Here is a 22,822-nt window from a genome sequence, read left to right as displayed (position 1 = left end):
ACCCCATCAATCCACTGAGGGTCCAAAACTTTCCAACTAGCTATAGAACATATTGACACCTCCAATGGGATCCCATTGTCTTACCAAGCTATTGATCATAAATGATTCAAACAGTACATGAATACACAGACTATATGTGATAAAGATCTCATAATTTATTTGCAATGAACCAGCATGTGTTTGACTTGTTTCATTAACAAATTTCTTAACCGAACATTCTTAAAGAATAACAGCAAAACTCAGCATATTACTTTTTCTTCATCATTTAAGCAGACCATCTACAGTGTAATAAGGCTCAACGTTTAAAAAAATTGGCTGTTGTGTATCAAAGAATAAAAGAAAGACAAAACCTCAATAATTCATGTTATCAAAATTTTGACAAAGGTACTGATTGAAAGTCTGCTCTCTCTTCAGTCGAATTTTTCAAAGCAAAGCAAGGTCAGAATGTTCCCAAATGTGACTAAAGTAATCTTGAAACCTTACTCATAGATTTATTTCATTGTAAAGTGTAAGCTTAGGAAACTGCAGTATGCAAGCGACCAATTCGATTCTCAGAATTATTTGAGTTTCAGTTGCGCTGAGTGTTAGGTAAGATTAATTCAAGCCGTTATTTCTATTCTTTGATAAGATTTTGATCACGTAACGAATATGGCAATTTGTACTCACCACAAACTTCTAAAAATCCTAGCTTTAAATGGCCACTCGATCGTTGTTTGAACCAGTCGATATGTCAACTGTTAATTGTCCCTTCTTTTAAGTTCACGGCGCCAACGACTTTCTTTTCATTTAAAACACTCACGCTGTTCTCGTTTTCCCATTAAACCACAATAAAACCAATCTTTAGAAGTGTTATATCAGGCAAAACAGTTGGGAAAAGAAACAACTTGAAGCAAGAGCGGTTAACCGATGAAAAGTACATTCAAAGATGAGCGCCAAATAGAGTTTTCTTTGTTTCCGATTACGGGCATGATCACGTGGACCTTTTAGCAAAGAGAATCCGCTGGCTTGACCCATTGCAGTCTCAAGAGAAGCGCGCAACATTATTCTGTCTCTTCTGACCGGTTCTCCTCTCTTAGATGGTGGATACCTTGGATTCATGTTTTGATGATGACATAAATAATGATGTGAATTCACTCTATGTAGAAATAATCGACAAGAATCGAACAAGAATGCACGATTTGTGGCCGAAAGTTTTCGAGGAAAGAAAGACTCGAAACCCACTTGAGTTATGTTCACGGCGAAGGTGAGAAACAACACAAGCCAATAACATTAGGAAGTATAAGAGATACCTAGATGATCACAGTGTACCAGTACCCAAATCAACAAGGCTTGACCACAACAAGCGTTCAGCAACACGTTTCAACACAGTTAGCCATCTCGATTCCTCAGTCGGTCTTTCCAGTGAACTAGCAGTGGTGCCAACAGAGTCAAGTGCGTCTCATAACGGAGAAAACATTTGCACGAGAGACAGAAGCAACTACATGCGATTACAGAGGTGCATTGGAATTCTCGTCTGCAAATGGTTATGCACAGTCCGAAGCGTTACCGAGCTTGGAAAGGGGTGGAGAGAACGAAGATACAAGGTTGTCATTTTATACTACAAGTACAATTTTATACCAGACCTACAAGGTATAGAAAAATTTTGTTGATCTCTGACACAGAGAAGAACAACAAGTAAACTTTAGAGCTGTTATTATTGAACTGTGACTTGTACTTTTCATTTGTATGTAAAGAAGGAATTGTATTTTGCACCAAAAATATAAAGAAGTAATATTTTTTAGGAGGTCCAGTGATTGGGACATTTAAGAAATTAAGTTATGAAAAGAAACTCGGTTTGTACTTCTCACTACTAACAAGTCTTGTTTTAAAAATATTTTCAGATCAGAGTTTCAAATAAAGCAAATTGAAGAAGTCATTTAAAAGGTGTATTTTCTCAAAGGGAACAGTGACCACCTCTGTCTTGTCTGCATGCCAAATATTTGCGGAGTGTGTGGATGATCCATAAGTATTGGAACTCTCACAAAAACGTTTTGTAAGAATAAAAACAGCAAAACAATATTTTCGTAGCTGGGATAAAGAATCCCAGGTGGGATATGTAAATCCCGACCAGGATCCCGGGTAGAATGCATAAGTCCCACCTAGGATCCCGGGTGGGATGCAGGAATCCCGCATTAAATGCGGGATCCCAGGTGGGATCAAATTTTCATCCCAGGTGGGAAAGGTGGGATCCCACCACCTAAGGCGGGATCCCGCCATTCCCACCTGGGATCTTGGGTGGGATTGCCGGGATCCCGCCTATATCCCGCCTGACATTTTACCTGGGTAATTGGACAGTGTAATAGGACAGTAAAAGGAACAGTTAGCATGTCATGGCAGTGTAAGTGGACAGAATGTGTCATGTGCACATGCTGTTGCCTTGCATTTTGCAACAGTAACTTGGTTTTTTTTTATGAAAACAGTTTTATGAAATAGTTTTGATTAATTGGTAACAGGACTTTGTGTTGTCCAATTCTATCTGTAATCTTACTTTTGATTAACAAATGGGGCTCCCCCTTTGCGACTGTCCCATTTTTGTACTCTTATGATTACAGAAGGAATTGAAATCCACCCATTCATATTAGTATCACTTTTTGATTCCTGTGAAACTTCCTTCTTTATGCACACCATCCATATACCCAGTCAATGAACCACTCTTTTATGGATGATTTTCCAATGCTTTGGTGCAAAGTTTATTTTTTGTTTTTCTCTCTTGCAAATATACACTGATGAAACATGGATTTACCACTGTATTTGTATTATCTGTTTCTAAATTCTTGATGTTTTATCTGTAAATGTTCCAGTAGTGCATAACTGCTCCGTGCTACTTGATACACAAACAAAGATACATGACTTCATCAAAATCTAGAAAAAAGAGTCATTTGCCTTTGGCTGAATAATGTGTAGTGGCCTCTTTATCTGGTCTTTTCATGCCAGTTTGCTTAAATTGGTACTGTTTTGTTGTTTGTTAGATCTACACACCCAAGTCTTTCTATCTGTCATACTGATTAGAAGCTGTCACTTTAATCTAAAACAAGTTCTTTCATTGAAATGTTTACCTTTTGAAACTTTCTACTGACTTTTGCTAAATAAACAGTATAAATGTTTAGAAATATTAACCTTGAAGACAAAAAAAAACTTACTTTGTACAGCCTTGAAGAGCTTGAGTAAAATTATGATATAATGATACCAGATGAAGAAAACTCATCTTTCTTTGGAACACTTGTCAAGTAAAGGAAAATGTTAATTTGATAATTATATATCAATTTTAAAAAAATCTGCAAGTCTGACTCTGATTGTATAATGTTATTTATCAATTCCTGTGAGTAAGTTATCATGATAATCATTTTGTGTCTAATGTGTTAATTTCACGTGGATGAAGTTGTATTTATACATTGCACATACTTACAGCTGCAAAATACATTAATTTTGTGTCTTCATTTAGAGGAGTGAGCATTAGAGTAGAAATTCACTGTCTGCTAAGATATGCGAGTTGCTCCATTAGTGGACAGCTGTTTGAGACTAAGCTTCCTATGTTTCCAAGGCTGTGGCTAATGCACAAAGGGGGCAACTCCTTCCCCCTACAAACACTTTTTAATAACATATTTTTGTCCTTCCCTTTAAACTATTTTTAATTCATCTGCTACCCTGTATCCCATGTATTGAAGAATGGAAATATTGAAAAAAAAGTTTTTGTCACACTTGTTTTTTTATACACCGATTTACAAAGTATATCTAGTATACCCAAAGTATACCTAAATCAAGCTCTGGTGGTGTTTTGCTCTTAATTTCTGGCTGAACAGGGATCCATCAAATTAAGTATATTTGCGAATCTACCTCAATTGAAATCTGCTTCTTTTTTTTTTTCTTTTACCAACAGTGTGTCAAACTCAATTACGGTATGTCAACAAATCGAGTGTCAACTTGATAATACTTCACCCAAATTGCCAGCAATTTGTCTCTTGGCTGTTCATTACCATGTTATTTACTTTTAGTAACTAAATAATTTCTGGTTGTAATCTTTAAACCTTAAGCTAGTTGATCATTACATGAAACAATTTATTTATTCAAATTTTTTTACACCTAGTAGACTCACCAAGATGGTGGTACAATTTTAAGATATTTTGCTCAAGTTCTGTAATGGCAGAGTTGAATTTTTGATTTGGACTTGCAGCAATGTGCTAAACATTTATTTTGTGTAAGAAAAAAATAACAAGCAGAGGACAATCAGTACTCAAAAAGTATGTACCAATATTCTCAAATGGCTAATTTTTCAACCACATTGATGGGACATTGGTGGTAATGCATTACAAAATTTGCAGTACTGGTCAGATCTTGAATTTCCAATCGAAAGTTAACATTCCATTACAACCTGTACAACTTCAGTCTATTTTAACTTTTGTGAGAGCATTTACAATCCAGGGAAATGTGTTTCATACAATGTAGATTTTTTTTTTAGCAATGCTGCTTTCACAGGTGGCATGACCACGAGCATGAGAATCAAGTTATGCGTAGCACTTAATATTTATTGTTTCTCAGAAATTCTTTGATTGGAAGTTTTAGTTGGAATGTTTTATAAACAAAAAAATGAACAAGCAAAAAATAAAAAGACAACACGATCCTTTGTAATCACCATCACTTCCATTGTAATCATCATCATCACCATCACATATATGTTAGTCAGACATGCTGAACTTACTGGTTGATAGACATGTAGATGGCTATAACTGAAATTCAGCACTTTGTTACTTCTTATCTTGTGTGCAAACTTTCCACTGAGAATGAATAGAGCATCTAGCATTTCTTTGCACACCAAACTGGTTTCATTTAGAGTTGCCTTTTACTTTGCAAGTTCTAAAATCCCTCAGTGGCAATCTTGTGACAGAGGAGTCAGAAGAGTACAGAGGTGCAGTTGTTTTGTTTAGAACTCAAGAAAATGGTGAAGCTTTTAACTTTGTTAATACACACAGCTATGCAGAACTGCCCCCCATCTCTTAATGAAGAATTCATGTGCAAATGATGTTAAGTTGGGTTGCATGGTTTGATTTTTTTTTATGGATCCAAGTTACCCAGCCTTTATGAATTACTTTTTAACACCATTTTCCTGGAAATTTTGGTATATATCATCTTCATCTTCTCTAAGTTTTGTGGCATCCCAGATTATTAGGCTGCCATCATGACAGCCACTGTATAGCCTTCCCTTAGTAGCCTGAAAAGTAACATAAAAGACAGCATTATACATGAAAGGACATAGCAATATTATCTCCTTTTTAGTGATTACTCAAAATCAATTTATTGTGAATTAATTTGAATATATTTTTTTTAATAATCTTCAAGATTAAGGTCATTTTCTTTTGCAGGGTATCATCTCAGTTTGGAACAAGCATATGTTTGCATAAGGAAAAGGACAGTTGGATGAAATGGAGCAAAATGATACCACCAGGTACCCAGTGTTTTCAGTACATAATGATGATTTAATAATTGGGCAATCTTGGCTAGAACACCTCAACACTTCAGAGTCTGTCTCCATAATGTTAAACATGTTTGAAATTCTCAAGTAGTTTTTTTTTTTATAATTATGTTGACCTGTACTTGAGATAACAAGCAGAGAACTCAGAGTATCTGTGAAATACAATTTATGGAATTTATGGGTTGGATTCCCAAGGAAGCCTGAATATTTCCAGGCTTCTTTTCTGCAATGATGTCATTGAGATTAATTCTTTATTCTTCATTGAGGATTATCTTAGAATTAGGATACAATAACACTTAAAATGACTCACCACAAAACAGTTAACTGGTCCTGCTTCTATACCTGCATTGAATGTTCTTTTACACATGCCAGATTTGGACTCGTATACTTTGAGGGTCTTGTCTCCACTGCAGGTAATTACTGGGGAGAGATTAGACAATACAGGTTTATCAGTAATCTTAAGTTGTCTTACCCCCCCCACTCCCCTTCCCTAGGCCATTATGTCTTTCCCCCCCCCCATTCCACTCAGTAGAAGTCAAGTGAACCAGTGGAAATTTTTTCATTTAATTGTGTAGGTCATGCATATCTTACAATTCACAAGGATTACCCAATATTTGTGCCAAACATCAAAAAGGAATGCTCAACCAATATGTAATTACATATTTTTTTTTGTTGTTTTCTGTTGTATTCCTCCTTGCTCAGTTTGTTAAGCACTTGTGTGAGAACCAATTGGATATCAGTGGCTTGACATGTCAGTTGTTTAAGTGCTGCACCTATTGCATGGCTTTTATTGGTTCAATTTCTATTATTGGTGGTATGCAAAGCTTAAACACACTCCTTCTTCTATAAGAATTTAATATTTTATAAGGAAAAGTATGATTTTTGTACATTTCCCTTAACAAAGCCAAAATAGTATCATTTAAACTACGTTATTTTGATTGATTTTAATCAATTATTCATAAAAGCATAGACTACCTCTCAGTTATGAACTCAGCAAATGCCATACTAAGCACATGAAAATAACTTGCATATTAACTTACGTAGGCCATCGGAGAATTGTAGATTCTTTATTGTATGTTTGTGTCCCTTGTACGTCCGCGTACAATCACCAAATTCAATCACCCAGCATTTTGCCGTTTGATCTGCACTACAGGAGTACATCAGCTTGTTGACAACCTTCAGATGTAAATGAGAAAATACTTCTATGGTACACTCGGACTAAGTACTAAAACGATAAAGGCTGCTGATCATCCTAGTAGTCTTCACTGTTGGATCTTATCTTGTTTTCGTGCAGTATTAAGAATTAGGTTTAATGTATCTCCCTACATGAATATTAGTAAGTAAGTAAGAAACCTTTATCAATGTGGTCAAGTATACTTAGCTCATAACAGTATTGTGAGTATTGTTTCTTTCTGGGTATTACCATACACAAAAGAAAAGATGAATAAATGAAAAAGAAAATTAATCACAATAGTAATGATAATTGAAAATAAAAATCTATGAAAAGTACTAAAAGAATGTAAACCAAGTTGACGTTTTGTTTCTAATCAACCTTTTGCCTGCTTCTGTAAGGAGAAAGTACTTTATAGTCACACCTGGGAGTGAAAGGGTGAAGGCTGAGAGATAAACAAGGCGTTATTTAGCTGATTTTAAAACAAATCTGCTATAATATGGAATTTTGTTGCTGTATTCTCTAAAGCAGTCTTAATATAAAAAGATGGGAGATTTGATGCATTTGAATATTTAAATGAAACTAACAGCTGATTGCTAAAAAATTTATTTCCATATTCTTATTGCTACAGTTTAAAGTCCTTATTTCGATACCAGTATTGTAGTAAATTCTCAGTGACCAAAGCGAATTTTTGGTAACAGTAATGCCTCACTTAAAAGCTGGTTTGTGCTTATGGCAAAGTGTGGGTATTAAGCTAGCAAGCTGTTACATACATCTGCTCCCACACTCTACAAAGGTTATGTCATTAATATTTAAAATTTGACATTATTTCTGGAACTGGATGCGATCTGAATTCAAAATAAAGAACTGAAAATGGACTATTTTGATGAGAAGGCTACAGACAACAGCAATAAAAAAGCAAAGTGGAGTTGGTGGTTTCAAATTTGTTTTGCAACTGATATATGAAAGCCCGCTTACATGCAAAGTTAAATGAAGTGCGAAGATGGCCTCCAGCAAGGATGCTTGTATACACGTGTTTATAATATTGCAGTCTATCGGTGTTATTTTTCTGTGTTCAGGGTCCGTTTTATGGCAAATCAACGAAAAACAATGTCGACAACGCCAACAGCGCGTCCTACGTAGGAGTTTTCGAGGCAAACTCACTAATTAGGGAAAATAATTATTGAAGCAAATGACGACACCATTTTTCTCATAAGTCGGCTTTCTTTGACAAAGCAGATTCTCCTTTTAAGCTATCGGTGTTAACACTTGTCACCACAAATAATTCATAGACAGGTCTGCAAGTAGCTTGCAAAACCAACATAAAAGCGTAATGAAATTGAATGCATATTGCTAATGTTTCCACGACAACCAAGCCTTTTAGCGCAAACTAATCAGGCAAAATAAAGAAAGGCTCGCATATCATTCCTTGTAACAAACTAAGCGATGCCACAAACCCAATTCGTTTAGCGTGCACTGTACATTTTTTAAAAAAGTCAATAAACACAATGGCAGTTCGGCAACAGTGGAACGATAATAAGTTTTAAGCTATTAAATTTCGCGTAAGACTAAGGTTTTACAGGAATAATTATAATTTATTGAAATAAAATACCCCTGAAGCAGAAGAAGGAAAACTAAGAAATAGCCCAAATTTAATGGGGTTACAGCGCTTCTTTTGTTTTCCTTTTTCCCTTTTTTGTTTGATGCTTATTATTCGCATATCCAAGCCGATAAATACACACAGAAAACAAGCTATCATGTGAAAAATTTGTTTGTTGTCGACGATTGCATTTAGACAGCATTTAGAAACCACAGAGTGTGATCAAATGTAGACGGAGAGATGTCATCGTGTCAATTTTTATCGCAAGATAAATTTTTAAGTGAAGTACTTTTTTTAACCAAGATAGTGAATACTCTAAGAAGAAGTAATTTCGACAATCTTAATGCTTCGTAATAGCACAACAGAATTCAACGAAGCGATAAATTGACATAGAAAGGGAAAGCTCCGTTGGTGCTTGGGTTAAAAATAGGCCTTCAGAAAACAGATAATTTCCGCGCTCTCAGAAAGCCGCCGACATAAAAAAATCGGCTTAAGAAACCAGTTTGTAAACCAGATGCATTCGTAAACGACACATGTTATTTAAACGATCACTGTTTTCAGAAATTATAGGCTTAAAACGGCTTTGTCATTTCTAATGGATCCTTCAACTGCATTATTATTCATAATTTGAAATTGCATTCATAAACAAGTTCAGGAAGTTTTTCGTTGATTTGTAAGTGTAAACTATTTCACAATTCATTCTTAAAAGGACAAGAATTATATAGGAAAATAACTGGGTATTTATTAAATTATCGTATTCCACACTTAATTCGCGTACCTGTAGCTGTATAATAGCGCCTTGGTGACCCTGAAAAGTCTTTATGGGAGCTCCAGTGAGAAGATCCCAAGAGCGAATCGTCGAATCGGCCGAACCAGTAAATAAAGTTTTTCCTTTACCATCCACAGCTAAGCAGTTCACTGCTCCGCCATGTCCTTTGTAAGTAACGAGGCATTCGTTTGAATTCATTCCCCAGCTCTTAGCTGTTCCATCGACCGAACCAGAAATGAGAATGTCATCATTGTTTTCCAAATCTGCTCCGAAAGCCGCTCCACGGTTTGAATCCGACACTAGTAACAGCGGCGTCACCGAAAACCGGTGCCCGCGGAAAGTTCGTAAGCATTCACCTGTGTCTGCATGCCAGCATTTCACTGTTTTGTCGTAAGAACTTGAAAACACTAAGTCCCCTGAGCAAATTACGCGATTTACATTTGAAGTGTGGCCGAGAAATGTTTTAATGCACGCTCCGCTCTCTAAGTTCCACTTTCGAACAGTCTTGTCGGCCGAACTGGTAAATATATACCTTTCCGAAACACACACGCTTATGATATAACTTTTATGGCCATGTAATAATCCTACACACTCTTCAGTCTTTGTATCCCAAAGGCGACCAGTCTTGTCTTCAGAAACGGTGACGATCGTGGTTCCATCATGGCTCATACAAATCGCGTTTATCGCTCCCTCATGTTCCTTAACGCTTTTTAACAGGTACCCGTCCTTTTTTCCTTTCTTCTTCGTCGGTGTCGCCGGCGTTTGAGTTTGTTTTTTTGAGATTCCACTTCCCATGATATATTGTATCGAGGCAGAGCAGTCAATATTCTTCTTGTTGAAACGCGCTGCAGATTATCTCATTCTTGGTAGCCATTATACGTTGTCTTTAAAGTTAGCCTTCGATCAGAGAAATAAACGCGTTTTGGAAAACCATATCAAGTGAAAGACGTGCAGAAGGAAGAAACAATTATGGCGATTTTCGACTTAGAAGTCCCATGAAACGAAAATCCTGGACTTCTGATCCTTGTAGCGCGCTGACCTGCAGTAAGAACGAATGAGGAAAATGCATTGGAAACAAGACAAACAGTGCAACTCTGTCGTTCTTGCGGTGTTTCCTGAGTTACAGGAATTTGTAATGAGCTTGAAACAATGTAGTTTAATTAGAGGAGTTGCTATAGTAAGATCTTGGCCATCATTGGCCGACAGTAAGTTTCAAATTAGAATTTTCCCGTCGAGGTGTCTAATAGGACTTATTTTTGTCCGTCAGGATAATAAAATTACTTTTGTCGCAGCAAAACTAGCATAAATCGTTTCCCAAAATCTGCAGGAGAAGATTTTAATAATGTGTCAGACATGTAACTATAACGTTTTGTGAAAACAATGGACCGAAAACAAAATAAAACAAAACGTGACATAGATTGCTGTATTTCGAAGTTATTTTTAGCGTTTTCTGCTCTCGCTATTTCTATTTTCTGGTTTTTTCCCAAGCGATAGGGTTTTAATTTGAACGCGCTTGGCGATCAGACATATCAGCTTTCGGCTTTGGGAAAGCTTGGTAAGATGTTATCTTTAAGTGTAAAATGCTCTAATGTAATCAGAAGACCCCCAACCGGGAAATTCAGGGCATTAGAAGTTGAAGTTATTGTAGTCGTGTGATGGGGTAGTCAATTTGAATTGTAGTCTTTGCTGTTCAAAATGAATCCAGCCACTTTGAACGCAATTGATAGCAGAATTAACAAATCGAAGGATCTCATTGCGGAAATCATTTCCCAACCCTGGACTTCCCGGAAAGAAAGGAGTATGTGTGTAGCTCTCATAAAGGATTGGAAGCAATTTTTGGCCGTGGATTTTAAGAGGTTTGTGATGAACCATGCACAAATAATCAAAAATTTTTCAACCTGGTTGTCATGGTGATCACTTCAGGTAAATAAGCAGTACCCCTTTAACGACAAGAGATGCGTCGTTAAACGTGGAACAAACAAACATAGATGAAAACAAATAAAAATTAACTAAACTGAATTTCTCCATAAAGGTTCGGTTTCAGAGGATTCGTCGATCAACTTGAAAACAAACTATTGTTATCGTTCCCCAATAAACATTTTGAAAACATAGTATCAATACAAGAAAGCGAGATTTAGATAATTAATAACAATAATCCTCGATGACAGAGGCGATGGAAGAAATATAAACTTTGGAAACAAAACTAAAGAATTAGAGGGAAAAAAGATACCTTTGACGATAAATTCCCTGACGAAGCTGCTTTTTTACTTTACATAGTCGTGGGAAATCTTGTGACAGAAGCTCTGATTCTTTGCCTGTGTTGTCTTATTTTCGTTTTTTTTCCGGCTTTCCATTCGTAGAAAGTTTTAATCGAAGGAAGTCTTTACTGCTCACGTCACGTTCTCGATTTAGCCTTGTCAATATTTTGTTTAATTTGGGGACACGATCACCTGTCGCAGAGTCACTCACTGGTGTGCCAGTTTTAATTTGGCATCTTTGCGAACTTGAAATTGTCAGTGGCCTCGTTCCATGTAAAATGGAACGTTCGAGCAGATCATATCTAAAAGAACCTTCCAGGGGTTTGATAATGCTGGAAGGCTTGCCACAAAACGCGGGTCTCCTAAAAGATTTCCATAATTTTCCTACTTTGCCGTCTGTGTTTATTATTGGTTATTTACGTAGATCTTTTGCCTTTTACGCAATATTTAAGCAGCGGTTTGCGCACTATTCACGCGCTTGATCGCTAAATAAAAAGCTGAGGTAGCAGGAGAAAGAAATCGAGATGTCGCATATGGTGCGGATTTTAGAATTTTTAAATACTACCTTGTGGTTTAGGAAATACTTTAATTATTTTTATGGTATTTTGTCGGAAGCGTCAGCTGCGCTACCCCCTGGCGTTGTTTTAAAGGAGTAAATTACAGGCTTTCAAGAGATCTGCATTTTAAGTTCGATTTTCGTGGCTGAAATGAATTAACAACGACGTGTTAGCTTTGTGCCCAACGTCATCACATGTATTTGTTTCCGTGGTCGACAGCAGCTGTTGTAAGGACTTGAAAACTATTATTTTAGGAAAGTTTTGTCATCGATTGTAAACGAAAACTTACAGGTTCGGATGTATCTCTGACGAATTTCGCACTGGACAAGACAAAAAAAAAAAAAAGAAAAACACAGCATTTTTAAAAGTGGTTAATTATACAGATAATTAAATGACGACCAGAAAGGATGATAAATGAACTTTTCTAATCACCATAGCTACCAAGTTCAATTTTTTCTTTCAGTGCAGTTTGTAAAGTGAACTTAATCAATAGAAAAGTAATTTTTCATTAGCGAAATACATTACGAGGAGTCAAAAAGACGGTGCGTTCAATTGGGAAAATTACTAAAGAATCGACCTAAAGCTTAGATCTTCTCCTTGGTTAGTTTGTCTGGTTTAAGAGCTTTTTCTACAAACACTTGTGTAATATTTTAATGCCAGCACGTCTGTATTTTTGTTTAACGCTAGCAATTTGCATTTTCGGTTAAGTGCTTAACTCAGCAGAGGCTATTTTGCGTGTGTTGTTTTTTGTGTGTGTGTGTGTGTTTTTTAACTTCCGCTTAGTAAGACAACTGATTTTCACGTCGGCCTTAGGGATGAAAATGGTGTCGACTTTTTAATCAGTGTTGGTTTACAGGCGGCCGCGCAGAGGGATTTTACTAATCGCGGCATGACACGCTTAGGTTTTAAAATTGCGCCCTACTTTCAATCAGGCATATTTTGTTTGATCTCGGAAAAAAGGAATTAAAATAATTTTGGTCATAGGTTTGCATGTAAATGAGTAGTAATTTACACTTTTCAATATGTGAAGAAGAGGGCATTTGGTATTTTTTTCAGAAGTGTGATACGCAAAAGGCCATGTAAGTTGAAGTGTTAAACTTCAGTCCTTCAGAAGATAATCTAATAGCAAATATCGTTTCTGCTTTATCGATGCTCATCCTACTCTTCTGTAACTTTTGAAAAGATTCTCCGTTAAACCACCACTCTTCCTCTTTTTCATGACAGCGACCGTCCCAGGATTGCTTTTAGCCCACGTTAATTAGCGATCAACAAGAAAGAGGCCTTAAAACTATTGTCAATCAATTTTGGACGTAAGAATTTATTTGGTGATTAAATTTAACTCCCAGTCATGCAGGTAATGGAACACTTGCGTCCAGTCACGAAATTAGCTTTTCCTCCCTCTTGATCTGCCGAATCACGATTTTTTTATGATTTAACCACAGTGTTCAGCGTTTTCTCTTTCCATCTACAAAAATAAAGTATTACAATAGAGTTTGCCTCATGCGTGTGGTGATATGTAGATTTTGTACTAAACACTTAATATTAATCGCTGCCCGCGTCCGACCAAATTTGTGCTTTTCTCGATCACCCACAGTTTTGGGTGATTAAAAGTTGTTTTCATGTCATTAGTAGCCCACGTGTGAGAACTTATTTCGTCCCATATAGCAGGCATACCTTTGATTTTAGTATACCGCCGTATCATATGATTGTCTTATTGCTGTTTTGGAACCCGCAGGGCAGGTGAAGTGCCGGCAAATGATCACAGATTACCGCGTTTTCCTTTAGTATTATTTCTCTTCTTTTTTCTTTTATTGCAAAGCTTAAAGAGAAACTATATGAAATAGGCGTGATATTTCCTTTGGAATTTCCTCAGGTCCCTCTTTTGTCCTTGCGGAACACTTGTGTATTCTTTTTCGGTTGAGTGTCTTGGTTGAGTGTTACAGTGAAGGAAAAATAAAAGGTGTTTGCTACAGTTTTAATACTTTTTTGTTTCGCGAACGAGCTGTTCAAAGGATTCCACACCCTTAGCAAACAGCCTCACGGACTCAGGTAACAGTAGACCAACGTATTATTGATAACCTTTCAGGGTAGATTTATAAAGATGTGTTACCTATAGCACACCAACAGGCATGAAATTATGTTAGGTTTTTGTCATGCTGTAGAAAAATTATCATCTCAAAGAAACGACATTCCATTTCAGAAAGAACCAGACGACCGATCGTTTCTTATTTTCTGTTCCGCACATATGGCTATCCCCTCTTGACCTCGCCCGTCATCACACTTAACCCTTCAGTTTGAGACTTGACCAGTGAATAATTTCTCCTGACAATGTCAATATATTGCTAAGCAGAAAGGTGATGAGACCGATAACCTTATTCTCAGAGTCAATACTTAAAGAAATATATGGCAGATAGTGAGAAGATTTTGGGAGTGAAAGGATAAAACATTTACTAGGTATTGGAAACACCAGGTAACCTCTCTCCGGCACAGCCCGTACGCAACTAACGCTTGTTCATACCTGGACTCTACTCGTGAGCCGTGACTCAAAAGCGAGGCTAAGGACCGGCTCGATTAGCCTATTTCGTACATATAGTAGACTAATAGACCATAGAACAATCTCTCTATTTTTGTGCCAATATCACTTTCAATCTCCGGGCCACCAACTTGGCTTGGCGTGATGAAAACAAAATGTTACTCGGTACTAAGACGAGGAGCTGGCTTTTTGACTCTTCGCCCCCAATTCGAGATAAGTTTTGGCATTCCTTTGATTCCCCCACCAACCGATCTCATGACAGTCTTACTGATGTATTCCTGTAAACAGTTATCCTGCAAAGGCTTGTAACGGCTCATGTTACTAATGACAATTAAATCGATGCATCAAAGGTCAAGGCTCGTAGACCTAGTTTCCCCAGTCACTTCTGTCTGATCTCTTTCGTTGTAATGTATTACATGTTATCGTGAGAGGCAAGCTGTGGTATAGGGAAGGTTTTCCAGGAGTGGGTAGAGGAGTTTTTAGTTCAGTTTCGTTCTTCGTCCTGGATTGCCTTAGATTGAATTTACTTGGCTCTTTCATCGTTCTAGAAAACTCACTCCTTACCCTCAACCAATTAGATGCCAAACTAACACCGCTTGTGACACGCTCACTCTTTCCCCACACTTAGGGTTCTAAGTCCGTCTTGAGAGTGCAACCCTTCCAAGAGTGGAATTTTTCTAAACGGCGAATACAAAACCACTCTATCCTCACTAATACTCTGAGATGCTCTTTGAAATAGAATTTTTGTGTATTGTTTTGAAGTTGGATAAATAGCCCTCAGACCAGTGCCACTCTGTTACGCCATACAAGACTTCGAAATCTTCCTTTTGCGCATTGTTGTTGTTGTTGTTGTTGTTGTTGTTGTTGTTTTTTCCCACTCGCAGCATTTTCTCTAAATCTTGTTTGTCGGCTGTCTCTGAATCCCAGAAACAGCCGATCGAGGAGGCCGTATGAAGCGAAGTGGACGAATGGAAGGTCCCCTCCTGATTCGCTATTTATGGTTGTTTCCCTCAGAAAAGACTGGGAACGAGTGAAGAATTCTCTCGCTTTAAACAGTAAAGTCGTGTTGTAGGTTAAAGAATGCTGTTTGACGTAAAGACCAAATGGCGGCGGCAACATTGATATTGATTGGAAAAGTGTTTATTAGCTATCTTTTCGCACAACATTAGAATCTAAACTTAGAGAATTTCAGTTTAAAATTTTAAACCGTATTGTCTTTACAAACGAAAAAATGTTTCGCCGTCCTGTGCTTTCTGCCAAACAGGGGTTGAATCCGTAGAGCATTTACTCTTTCCTGTAGAGTATCATCTAGTTTTTGGAAACATTTCTTGTCCTGGTTGTACGATTATAACATTTCTGTTGATAACCTAAAGAGGAAGATGTCATTTTTGGTAAGTTCGATATTGCAGAAGATTTTCTTCCGTTCAACCATATTTTGCTTCTGCGTAAGTTTTATATTTGCTCTCGGAAATACCAGAATGGTATACCTTCTCTTCAAGGTTTTATAGCCAGGACAAGGCGTATTTACAATATCGAACTCCATATTGCCGGGAAAAGAGACAAATTACACAATTATTTTAGAAAGTGGGAGAAGTTAATAAGTGTTTTTACGAATAAGTGATGTCATGATTAATTTCCATCATTAGTTTCAAAGTGATGTCATTGTAACTCACATACAAGGTAACCGTAGTGCTTTAATAGCTTTGTGTGTGTGTCTTTTTCTCTTTTTTTTTTTTCTTTCTATTTTGTATGTAAACGTAAGAAATGTTTTAATAAAAAAATAATCAATAAAAAATGGCGGCGCTTAAAACGGAATTGCAATTGTAAATTGACGGGTAAAGGGGTTTACTAAATTAAGAACGGGATTTGTATGGGAGATATTTGCGGTCTTTGAAGGAATAACTGATAGAAATATTGTCACGAACGCACATTTTTTTTTTTTAAATTTTCGGAACGAAGCAGTATGCAGGATGCTCTTCACATATGAACCTAGCATATCAGGTGTATGGCCTGATTTAACACTAAGTCTCTGTGGCTTGGTGGTAGAGCGTCGGAGCGTGACGAGGTTTGATTCCTCTTTAGGACTCAGAAGTTTTTTTGCGTCCTACGCTCAAGTCACGCTCGCGTCAAGGCTAATAAACATACCCCTTGTCTGTCCTACCCATGTAGGGTTTTTCGTTGTAAAATTGTTTTCTACCCGGAATAAGTTTTGCTCAAGGGATATGAGTGTGTTAATGCAGGTCTCGCTGAATTTAATAATGTCGACCCTCTGTCCAATCGCAGATCGTAAGTGACACTTTCCTTTTAATTACCTCAGCGTCATGTTGACGCCTTTAATTACTGCTCTGTTATTGCCCTTCGGAGAACCTACTTATTACCAATGAGATTTAAATAATTTTGGTATGGTTTTAATTCAATAGGAAATGATAAATCTTCTTCCTGCTAAGTTAATTTTCGAAGTCTCCTGCTTATAATCGTACTCACTATTAACACTGTTAATTCTTTTCAACCTTAGGGTGGGAGTTCAGATATCGAGCTTAATGGCTATATTTAAATTTCCTGTTTCCTTTAAACTAGACAAAATTCTGAATCAATTAACGGATGGTTATGTATTACCAACAGACATGTTTTCTTAGACAGGTAAAACATAGTTGCTGATTTTGTTAAAAAATAAGATGACGCCGTGTTAATACAAGTTGAATGAAACGTTTTCTTTAGTGTTGCACTACCCGTAATTTTTGGTGCAACGAGTGCAATTTCTTTCGCGACGTAAGCGCATCGTAGCAGAACATCGGAGCGCGGAATCCGAATGTTTGAGGTTGAGGTTCGATTAGCAGTTCTATCGTTTTAGTTGCAGTACGTGAAGGTCTTCGCCATCCTTAGCAATTCTCGTTACCGTTCGCTTTATCTTTGTTCCTTTGTTTATTTGATAAGATAACCTAGGGCGAAGAGGTCCTTCAATTAACGACAATTTTAGTGGCGAAATAAAAGACACAAAAATACTTCCGTTGCCCCACTTTTGCGACCCTGTCTGGTCCTCATCCGACTTTCAGGCGAACGTTTGGAACACCCCCGTGTTTTCATTTTTAAATGGACAGCAGTTGGATAATACATATATTCCTTGTTCCTCATTTCTTTTGAAGGTAACTTTTTTATGGATTTGTGGCTTTTTCTTTTGACTCAGTAGTACTTTTAATGTATACCAACGTTGTAAAGACATAATGCTACGATGATCTTAGTTAAATCTGTGTTATATTAAGCGGCAAGTGGTGTGGAGGTCTATTATTAACTTTTAATAACCTCTGTCGCCAAATATAAAACAGATCTCAAAGAAAATGTTTCGCCGTCCTGTGCTTTCTGCCAAACAGGGGTTGAATCCGTAGAGCATTTACTCTTTCCTGTAGAGTATCATCTAGTTTTTGGAAACATTTCTTGTCCTGGTTGTACGATTATAACATTTCTGTTGATAACCTAAAGAGGAAGATGTCATTTTTGGTAAGTTCGATATTGCAGAAGATTTTCTTCCGTTTTTGTTCAACCATTGAATTTCCAAAAAAGGCGAGTACAATACATCGTCTTTGAAATTAATGTAAATTATTATCACAGGTTCGAATTAAAAAACATGTACCACAGACTTCAGTTTTCGTCGACGCTACAAAACTAAACTCGTGTCGCAAAGGAACCAATGAAAAGAGTCCACTCAGTGAGGAGGCTACCTGAGTGAAATTTCCTTCTCCCCCCCCCCCCCCCCCCCGGCGCCGGTCGGTCATTGCACATTTCTGAAAAATAGGGTTCTAACAAAGCATGCGAGGATTAGCAGACTTAGCACTGTGAATGACCAGCGAACGACTAATGAATTCATTTAAAATTAAAAATAGTAAATGATCTTCCTGTTATTTGAACTCCTCAGTAGCAAAAAAGTCGTAAATTTAATTCGCAAGCAACTCAAATTCCTGAAACATTTCTTAAATGAATTTACGCACGTTTGTTCTTAGTTAAACTTTTTGTCGCCGACTTGGCTTAAAATGGTAAAAACTTACAGAAACGCAATGCTGCTTCAGCTCTCTACAACAAACTCTAGAAGCTTAATCGGATCAATATCAGTATCTGGGCAACTGCCCACCTACCCCTCCCCTAACACAACATTAACCTTAACTTGTTGTCAATTGACTGTTGTTGAATTAGGGGAGGGGTAGGTGGGCAGTTGCCCAGATACTGATATTGATCCGATTAAGCTTCTAGAGTTTGTTGTAGAGAGCTGAAGCAGCATTGCGTTTCTGTAAGTTTTTACCATTTTAAGCCAAGTCGGCGACATAGCATCTTCAGAGCATTAAGCCAATGATTTTGTTATTTGCACTTGCTCTACAGTAGCGTGACATTCGTTTGTTTATTACTTCCAAAGCAAACTTCAGTTTTATTCTATTTCCCGACAGTCGCGCTGAGGTTGTAGCTCCAAACTTAGGCACGCTAAGTTGAATGGCCAATCTTTGGAGCGTAGCTCGAAAATGGTTCCTGAAACAGAATCCGCGGCGCAATGTAACACCCCGCAAAATTAGTACAGTCTTAGAGATTCTACAGAACCAAGAAGAGGCTAAAGATCACGTTTATTATGATGCCTTAAGAAGAATTTCAGCCTCCAAGGTTAGTTGGTTGACAATTTAATTCCTTGCGAAACTTGCTTTTGTTTGTTCCTGTTGTAAAAACGGTCGTGGTTTGTTTTTCGGATGGAATTAATCGCCGACTCCATATTTTATTTGCTTCAAGTGCGAATAAAGATTTCTTCGGAAGAAAAACTTGCCAGCGAGTTTGCTTTCGTTATTGAGGAGTTCGGCCGGTGTGAACAGACACCAACTTTGAATTCACGATACTGAATTGAACTTAGTTAAGTTCAGAAAAGTTCTCTACGACGTTGGAGACGGTGTTGTGACTGCTGAGTTCCTCTGGACTGACAGCCAGCCATATCGAAACCGCGTTTGATTTACATTCTTTTCTCAGTGTCATAAGGTGCAGTGCACAGGCTGACTGCACAACGCAAAGATTTTGAGAAGCGGCCCTTAATTTTCAAACGAATCTTCATGGCTTGCTCTTCTAGCAGGACCGTGTTAGTCCCTTCTTGAAATTACAAGGTGCGACAAGACATAAAGAGATGTAATATAACTCGTTGATTGTGCGCTTTTATAACTACAGTCGTATCTGTGTACCTCTGTCTTTGGATGCTAGTACTAATTACAGCACAAAATCTAAGGCCGCTCAGGGGTGAATCAAACCTTTTATTTTTTCTTTGTAAGATTTTAAGCTTCAGTTAGGATGTTTTTGTTTTCTCCGGTAAAGAAATTATAGACAAAAGCATAAGTATTCCGTTGTGTTCGTGGATCAATTCAGACGTCAAACTCTTATTGAATAATTATTTTTCGACCGTTGTTTGTTTGATCCAAGGCAATCATGCAGTAAAGGTCATTTGAATTAAATGACAAAGTTTTGTTATAAGCGCGACGTGGATCCAATTCCCCCTAGTCTTTGTCGTGTGGGTTTCTTATGTCCTGTAGTATTAGTAAAATATCCTAGGCAGAAAAAGTAATTTTAATCCCGGCAGATTTTTAAATTAGCGCTTATTTGTTAATGTGTGCTGTTTACTTTAGAATTCGTACGAAATTGGATTTTATGCCAAAATTGAGAACCAGAGGATGGAGGTGTAATTGAAAAATCGGCTTTTAATTTTGACAGTGTGCTGATAACAGCCTGACACTTCAGTGCGTTTTAGTGGTCTTTGTCAGGTGAATACAACAGAATGAGCAGTGATGTCTCCAATCGGCTCGTTCACACGTAATTGAGTACATTTCTGGCACATTCTAAACACTTTGCTCTCATAGTTTTCGTAACTGAATATGACAGGAAAAACATTCATGTGTCCAGCTTGTTCGCGTATAGTTTACTGAAGTTTTTCCGCATCTTAGACACTTGGAGAATTACATTTGCATGTGCGCTGTCGCAACACACTAAACAATGAGACATCTGACGGAAAATATCGACAGGCAGTGAACAATCTTTTTAACTCACTGAATTCTTCTGTTGCGGAGTGAATGTTGTCAAGTCTTAGGTCACTGGCATGTCGAGCTTACGTAACCCTTGAAACAGCTAGTTAATGTTCCACCGTTCCCCAATATGAGGACTACCAATTGAAAGTTCCCTTTTTAAATTTATCCTCTGATTCTTGAGTTGTTGATTGCAATTTTCCTTTATTGGTGTGAAACATTTCCAGGTAAATTCGTGAAGAGAATTTTTAGCGATATCAGGATATCACCGAATCATTTATTTGATAACTCAGTTTTATATTCTCATTAAAAGTTTGCTAGGAACTGTATTAGTACTTAAGGGAGAAGCGTCATGTTAATTGCTTTTGTAGCTAAGGAGTAAATAGCGACGTGACAGAAATTTCTCGAGCTCTTAACCTTTTGTTCACCAGTGACGCATTTTTATTATTAATGTTTTTATTTTTTCGTTCTTTTCTTTCCGGTGAAACTTCAAGGATGAAAAACCTACGTAAGTAGAAGTATGTTTGAACTACGGAGAGCACTGCTTTCCTTCTAAAGAATTAATTTCTTCTGGCATTACTTGCTCCGTTTTTCAACTTCCTATAGGAGGGTGTTGGGAATGCGCGTGGGCTTAGTTTTATTAAGTGATTTAAAATAAACGAAAATTTGTGTTGTTGCTGCTTGAATACTTGTATATGTTAACGTTACATGATTATGCGCGAACGTTACGTTTTTCAGTGTAGGCGTTGGATAGGATTTTTGTTGGTGCTCGAGAAAAAATCTAAGCACCGTGCCTAGGCACGGGCACTTCCCCAGGGGTAGTACTCTGACACCTTTACCAAGCATGCTAACTTGTCTAAACACGGTTTCGCCAGTACCCGTGCTGTTTGCCATGCTTCCTTGCCATGCAGTCACTAAAATTACTGACTTCAAAAACGACGTGTAACACCTAGCTTCGCTTCCACATGAGTGTGAACATGCTCGTTCCAGGGTACCAGGTTGGCTGGACAACGTCTATTAAGGTGCTCGGGCAAGGTGTCGCTGAATATGCACCCAGTCTGAACGGGGCCTTAGCTACTTGTGATTACATGCAAGCCTACTTCTTTGCCTTGATTTGATGACAAGTCTATATACATTTTTAAATTTACCTATATATTTAGAAATGGTTGCGCTAAAACCAACTCCTTACAAGAAATCCAGGAGGAATACAAAGAGCAAGCACCACTCGCTAGTAGGAGATCTCTAGTCAACAAATACCTTCTTTCAATTCGAGAGCCTATCGGAAAGGTATGACAGCCATGTGCGATTAATGATACGGTTAATCTCACTGTAAGCATTTCCTTTCTTTTGAGTGCGGCTATTCGAGGTTTTTCCTTGGCCATTTAAGCATGTTGATATCGGGATCAATGCTGCGGATTTCCATCGTGATGAATTCACTTGCAGTGGACTCGTGTAGTTTGTCTCACGATGTAGTCTCTTTCGTTGTAAATCCCGACGTTTTCTTTGCATACTACTTGTCTTCTTCGCCTGAAAAAAACTATCAGAGTGCACGTGTGATGCACGTCGAAAGTGACTACATCGTGAGACAAACTACTCTACTTCACTACTTTTTCAGCCTGGGTAGTGTCTTTGATAGATTTTTACAATTTCCAAAGAAGTTTTCTAGTTTTGTTTTCCGCAAACTAACATGCCAATTATTGAAAAGAGGAAACTTGTCAAAGAAAACTAGACCGCAACTGAGTTGACAAGCTCAGCAATGAAGTGTACAAGGCCAGTTCTACTCTAGTGGGTCTTCCTTGACTGATGTCGTTGGTGAGTGTCACTTTCTGATGTGTACGTGCCGAGGAAGACTTGCTGGAGGAAGAGCAGTGAACACAAAAACAACAACACCAACAAAACGCAGTTTTTGCGCATGATGCGAAGGTAAAAACTGACGTGAGTCTTGAGACTTTCAAAAGCGCATCTCTTTAAATTTATCAGTAACTTTTGGTTAGGATTGTAGTATTATTAACTCTTCTCTTATTTTCACAACTGCAGGTTTTTCGATCTGAACGACTTGTTGTTGATCCAGAGGATGACATCTACTACATATGGATGGTACATAAAATCCCTTCAAGTTGAATATTAAAATCAATACACCACACAAATTCGCATAATTTCTCTTTCCAACCTAAAAAGAGTGCTTTGAGCTAGTCAGATTTCGCGGCGAACCATTTTCGCTCCTCATGTAAGATTACTTACCGACATTCCTTTTATTGTTTATCAGAATTTGCCTTTTAAGACTGAAGAAATTCTTTTGTTTCCTGCAGGGTGTAATTGCAGCTACGGTCATCTACAACTTTTGTACCGTCATTCTTAGAATCGCTTTCACAGAATCATCGGAAGAGGTAGGAGTG

General features: G+C 37.6%; 2 protein-coding genes across 12 annotated transcripts in view; one reads left to right on the top strand and one right to left on the bottom strand.

The window, feature by feature from the left end:
• The window catches only part of LOC113667301 (cyclic nucleotide-gated channel alpha-3), a 34,387-nt gene that overhangs the window by 2,105 nt on the left and 9,460 nt on the right, over nucleotides 1–22,822 (top strand). For 6 of the 10 annotated variants that reach the window (XR_016182771.1, XR_016182772.1, XM_089193224.1 and 3 more), the window contains exons 2-7: nucleotides 5,397–5,479; nucleotides 18,828–19,035; nucleotides 20,921–20,934; nucleotides 21,587–21,713; nucleotides 22,464–22,523; nucleotides 22,736–22,813. Coding sequence is in view for 8 of the 10 variants with exons in the window: in XM_089193224.1 (XP_089049350.1) it covers nucleotides 18,871–19,035; nucleotides 20,921–20,934; nucleotides 21,587–21,713; nucleotides 22,464–22,523; nucleotides 22,736–22,813 (444 nt within the window). In the remaining 2 variants the exon portion in view is untranslated. Of the gene's footprint in view, nucleotides 1–5,396; nucleotides 5,480–18,627; nucleotides 18,674–18,827; nucleotides 19,036–20,920; nucleotides 20,935–21,586; nucleotides 21,714–22,463; nucleotides 22,524–22,735; nucleotides 22,814–22,822 lie in introns of those variants that run through there. The other 4 variants (XM_089193227.1, XM_089193228.1, XM_089193223.1 and 1 more) reach the window with 3 other exon arrangements.
• Nucleotides 2,694–11,676, bottom strand: LOC113667302 (WD repeat-containing protein 86). 2 transcript variants are annotated; one of them, XM_027183113.2, is made up of 5 exons: nucleotides 11,277–11,676; nucleotides 9,056–10,085; nucleotides 6,547–6,682; nucleotides 5,817–5,926; nucleotides 2,694–5,245 (listed from the first exon to the last, which is right to left on the bottom strand). In XM_027183113.2, the coding sequence occupies exons 2-5, from the start codon at nucleotides 9,839–9,841 to the stop codon at nucleotides 5,120–5,122; spliced, it is 1,158 nt and encodes a 385-aa protein (XP_027038914.2). In that variant the 5' UTR covers nucleotides 9,842–10,085; nucleotides 11,277–11,676; the 3' UTR covers nucleotides 2,694–5,119. The 2 variants fall into 2 exon arrangements, with proteins under 2 accessions (XP_027038914.2, XP_089049355.1); XM_089193229.1 differs by lacking the exon at nucleotides 11,277–11,676 and having other exon boundaries at nucleotides 9,056–10,218.

The sequence above is a fragment of the Pocillopora damicornis genome, chromosome 14 (genome assembly GCF_964200805.1).
Source record: "Pocillopora damicornis chromosome 14, jaPocDami1.2, whole genome shotgun sequence".
In the NCBI taxonomy this organism is placed as follows: domain Eukaryota; kingdom Metazoa; phylum Cnidaria; class Anthozoa; order Scleractinia; family Pocilloporidae; genus Pocillopora; species Pocillopora damicornis.
Note: the sequence above shows the minus strand (reverse complement) of the source record. Positions and strands in the feature narration are given on the sequence as shown.

What these genes read in the sequence shown, in the direction of transcription:
- LOC113667302 (XM_027183113.2), bottom strand. Translation starts at nt 9,841, where the DNA reads ATGGGAAGTGGAATCTCAAAAAAACAAACTCAAACGCCGGCGACACCG. An exon ending in GCGCTATTATACAGCTACAG is followed by an intron (nt 6,683 to 9,055) that starts GTACGCGAATTA and finishes TTACATCTGAAG; the next exon opens with GTTGTCAACAAGCTGATGTA. An exon ending in ACAATTCTCCGATGGCCTAC is followed by an intron (nt 5,927 to 6,546) that starts GTAAGTTAATAT and finishes ATCTCTCCCCAG; the next exon opens with TAATTACCTGCAGTGGAGAC.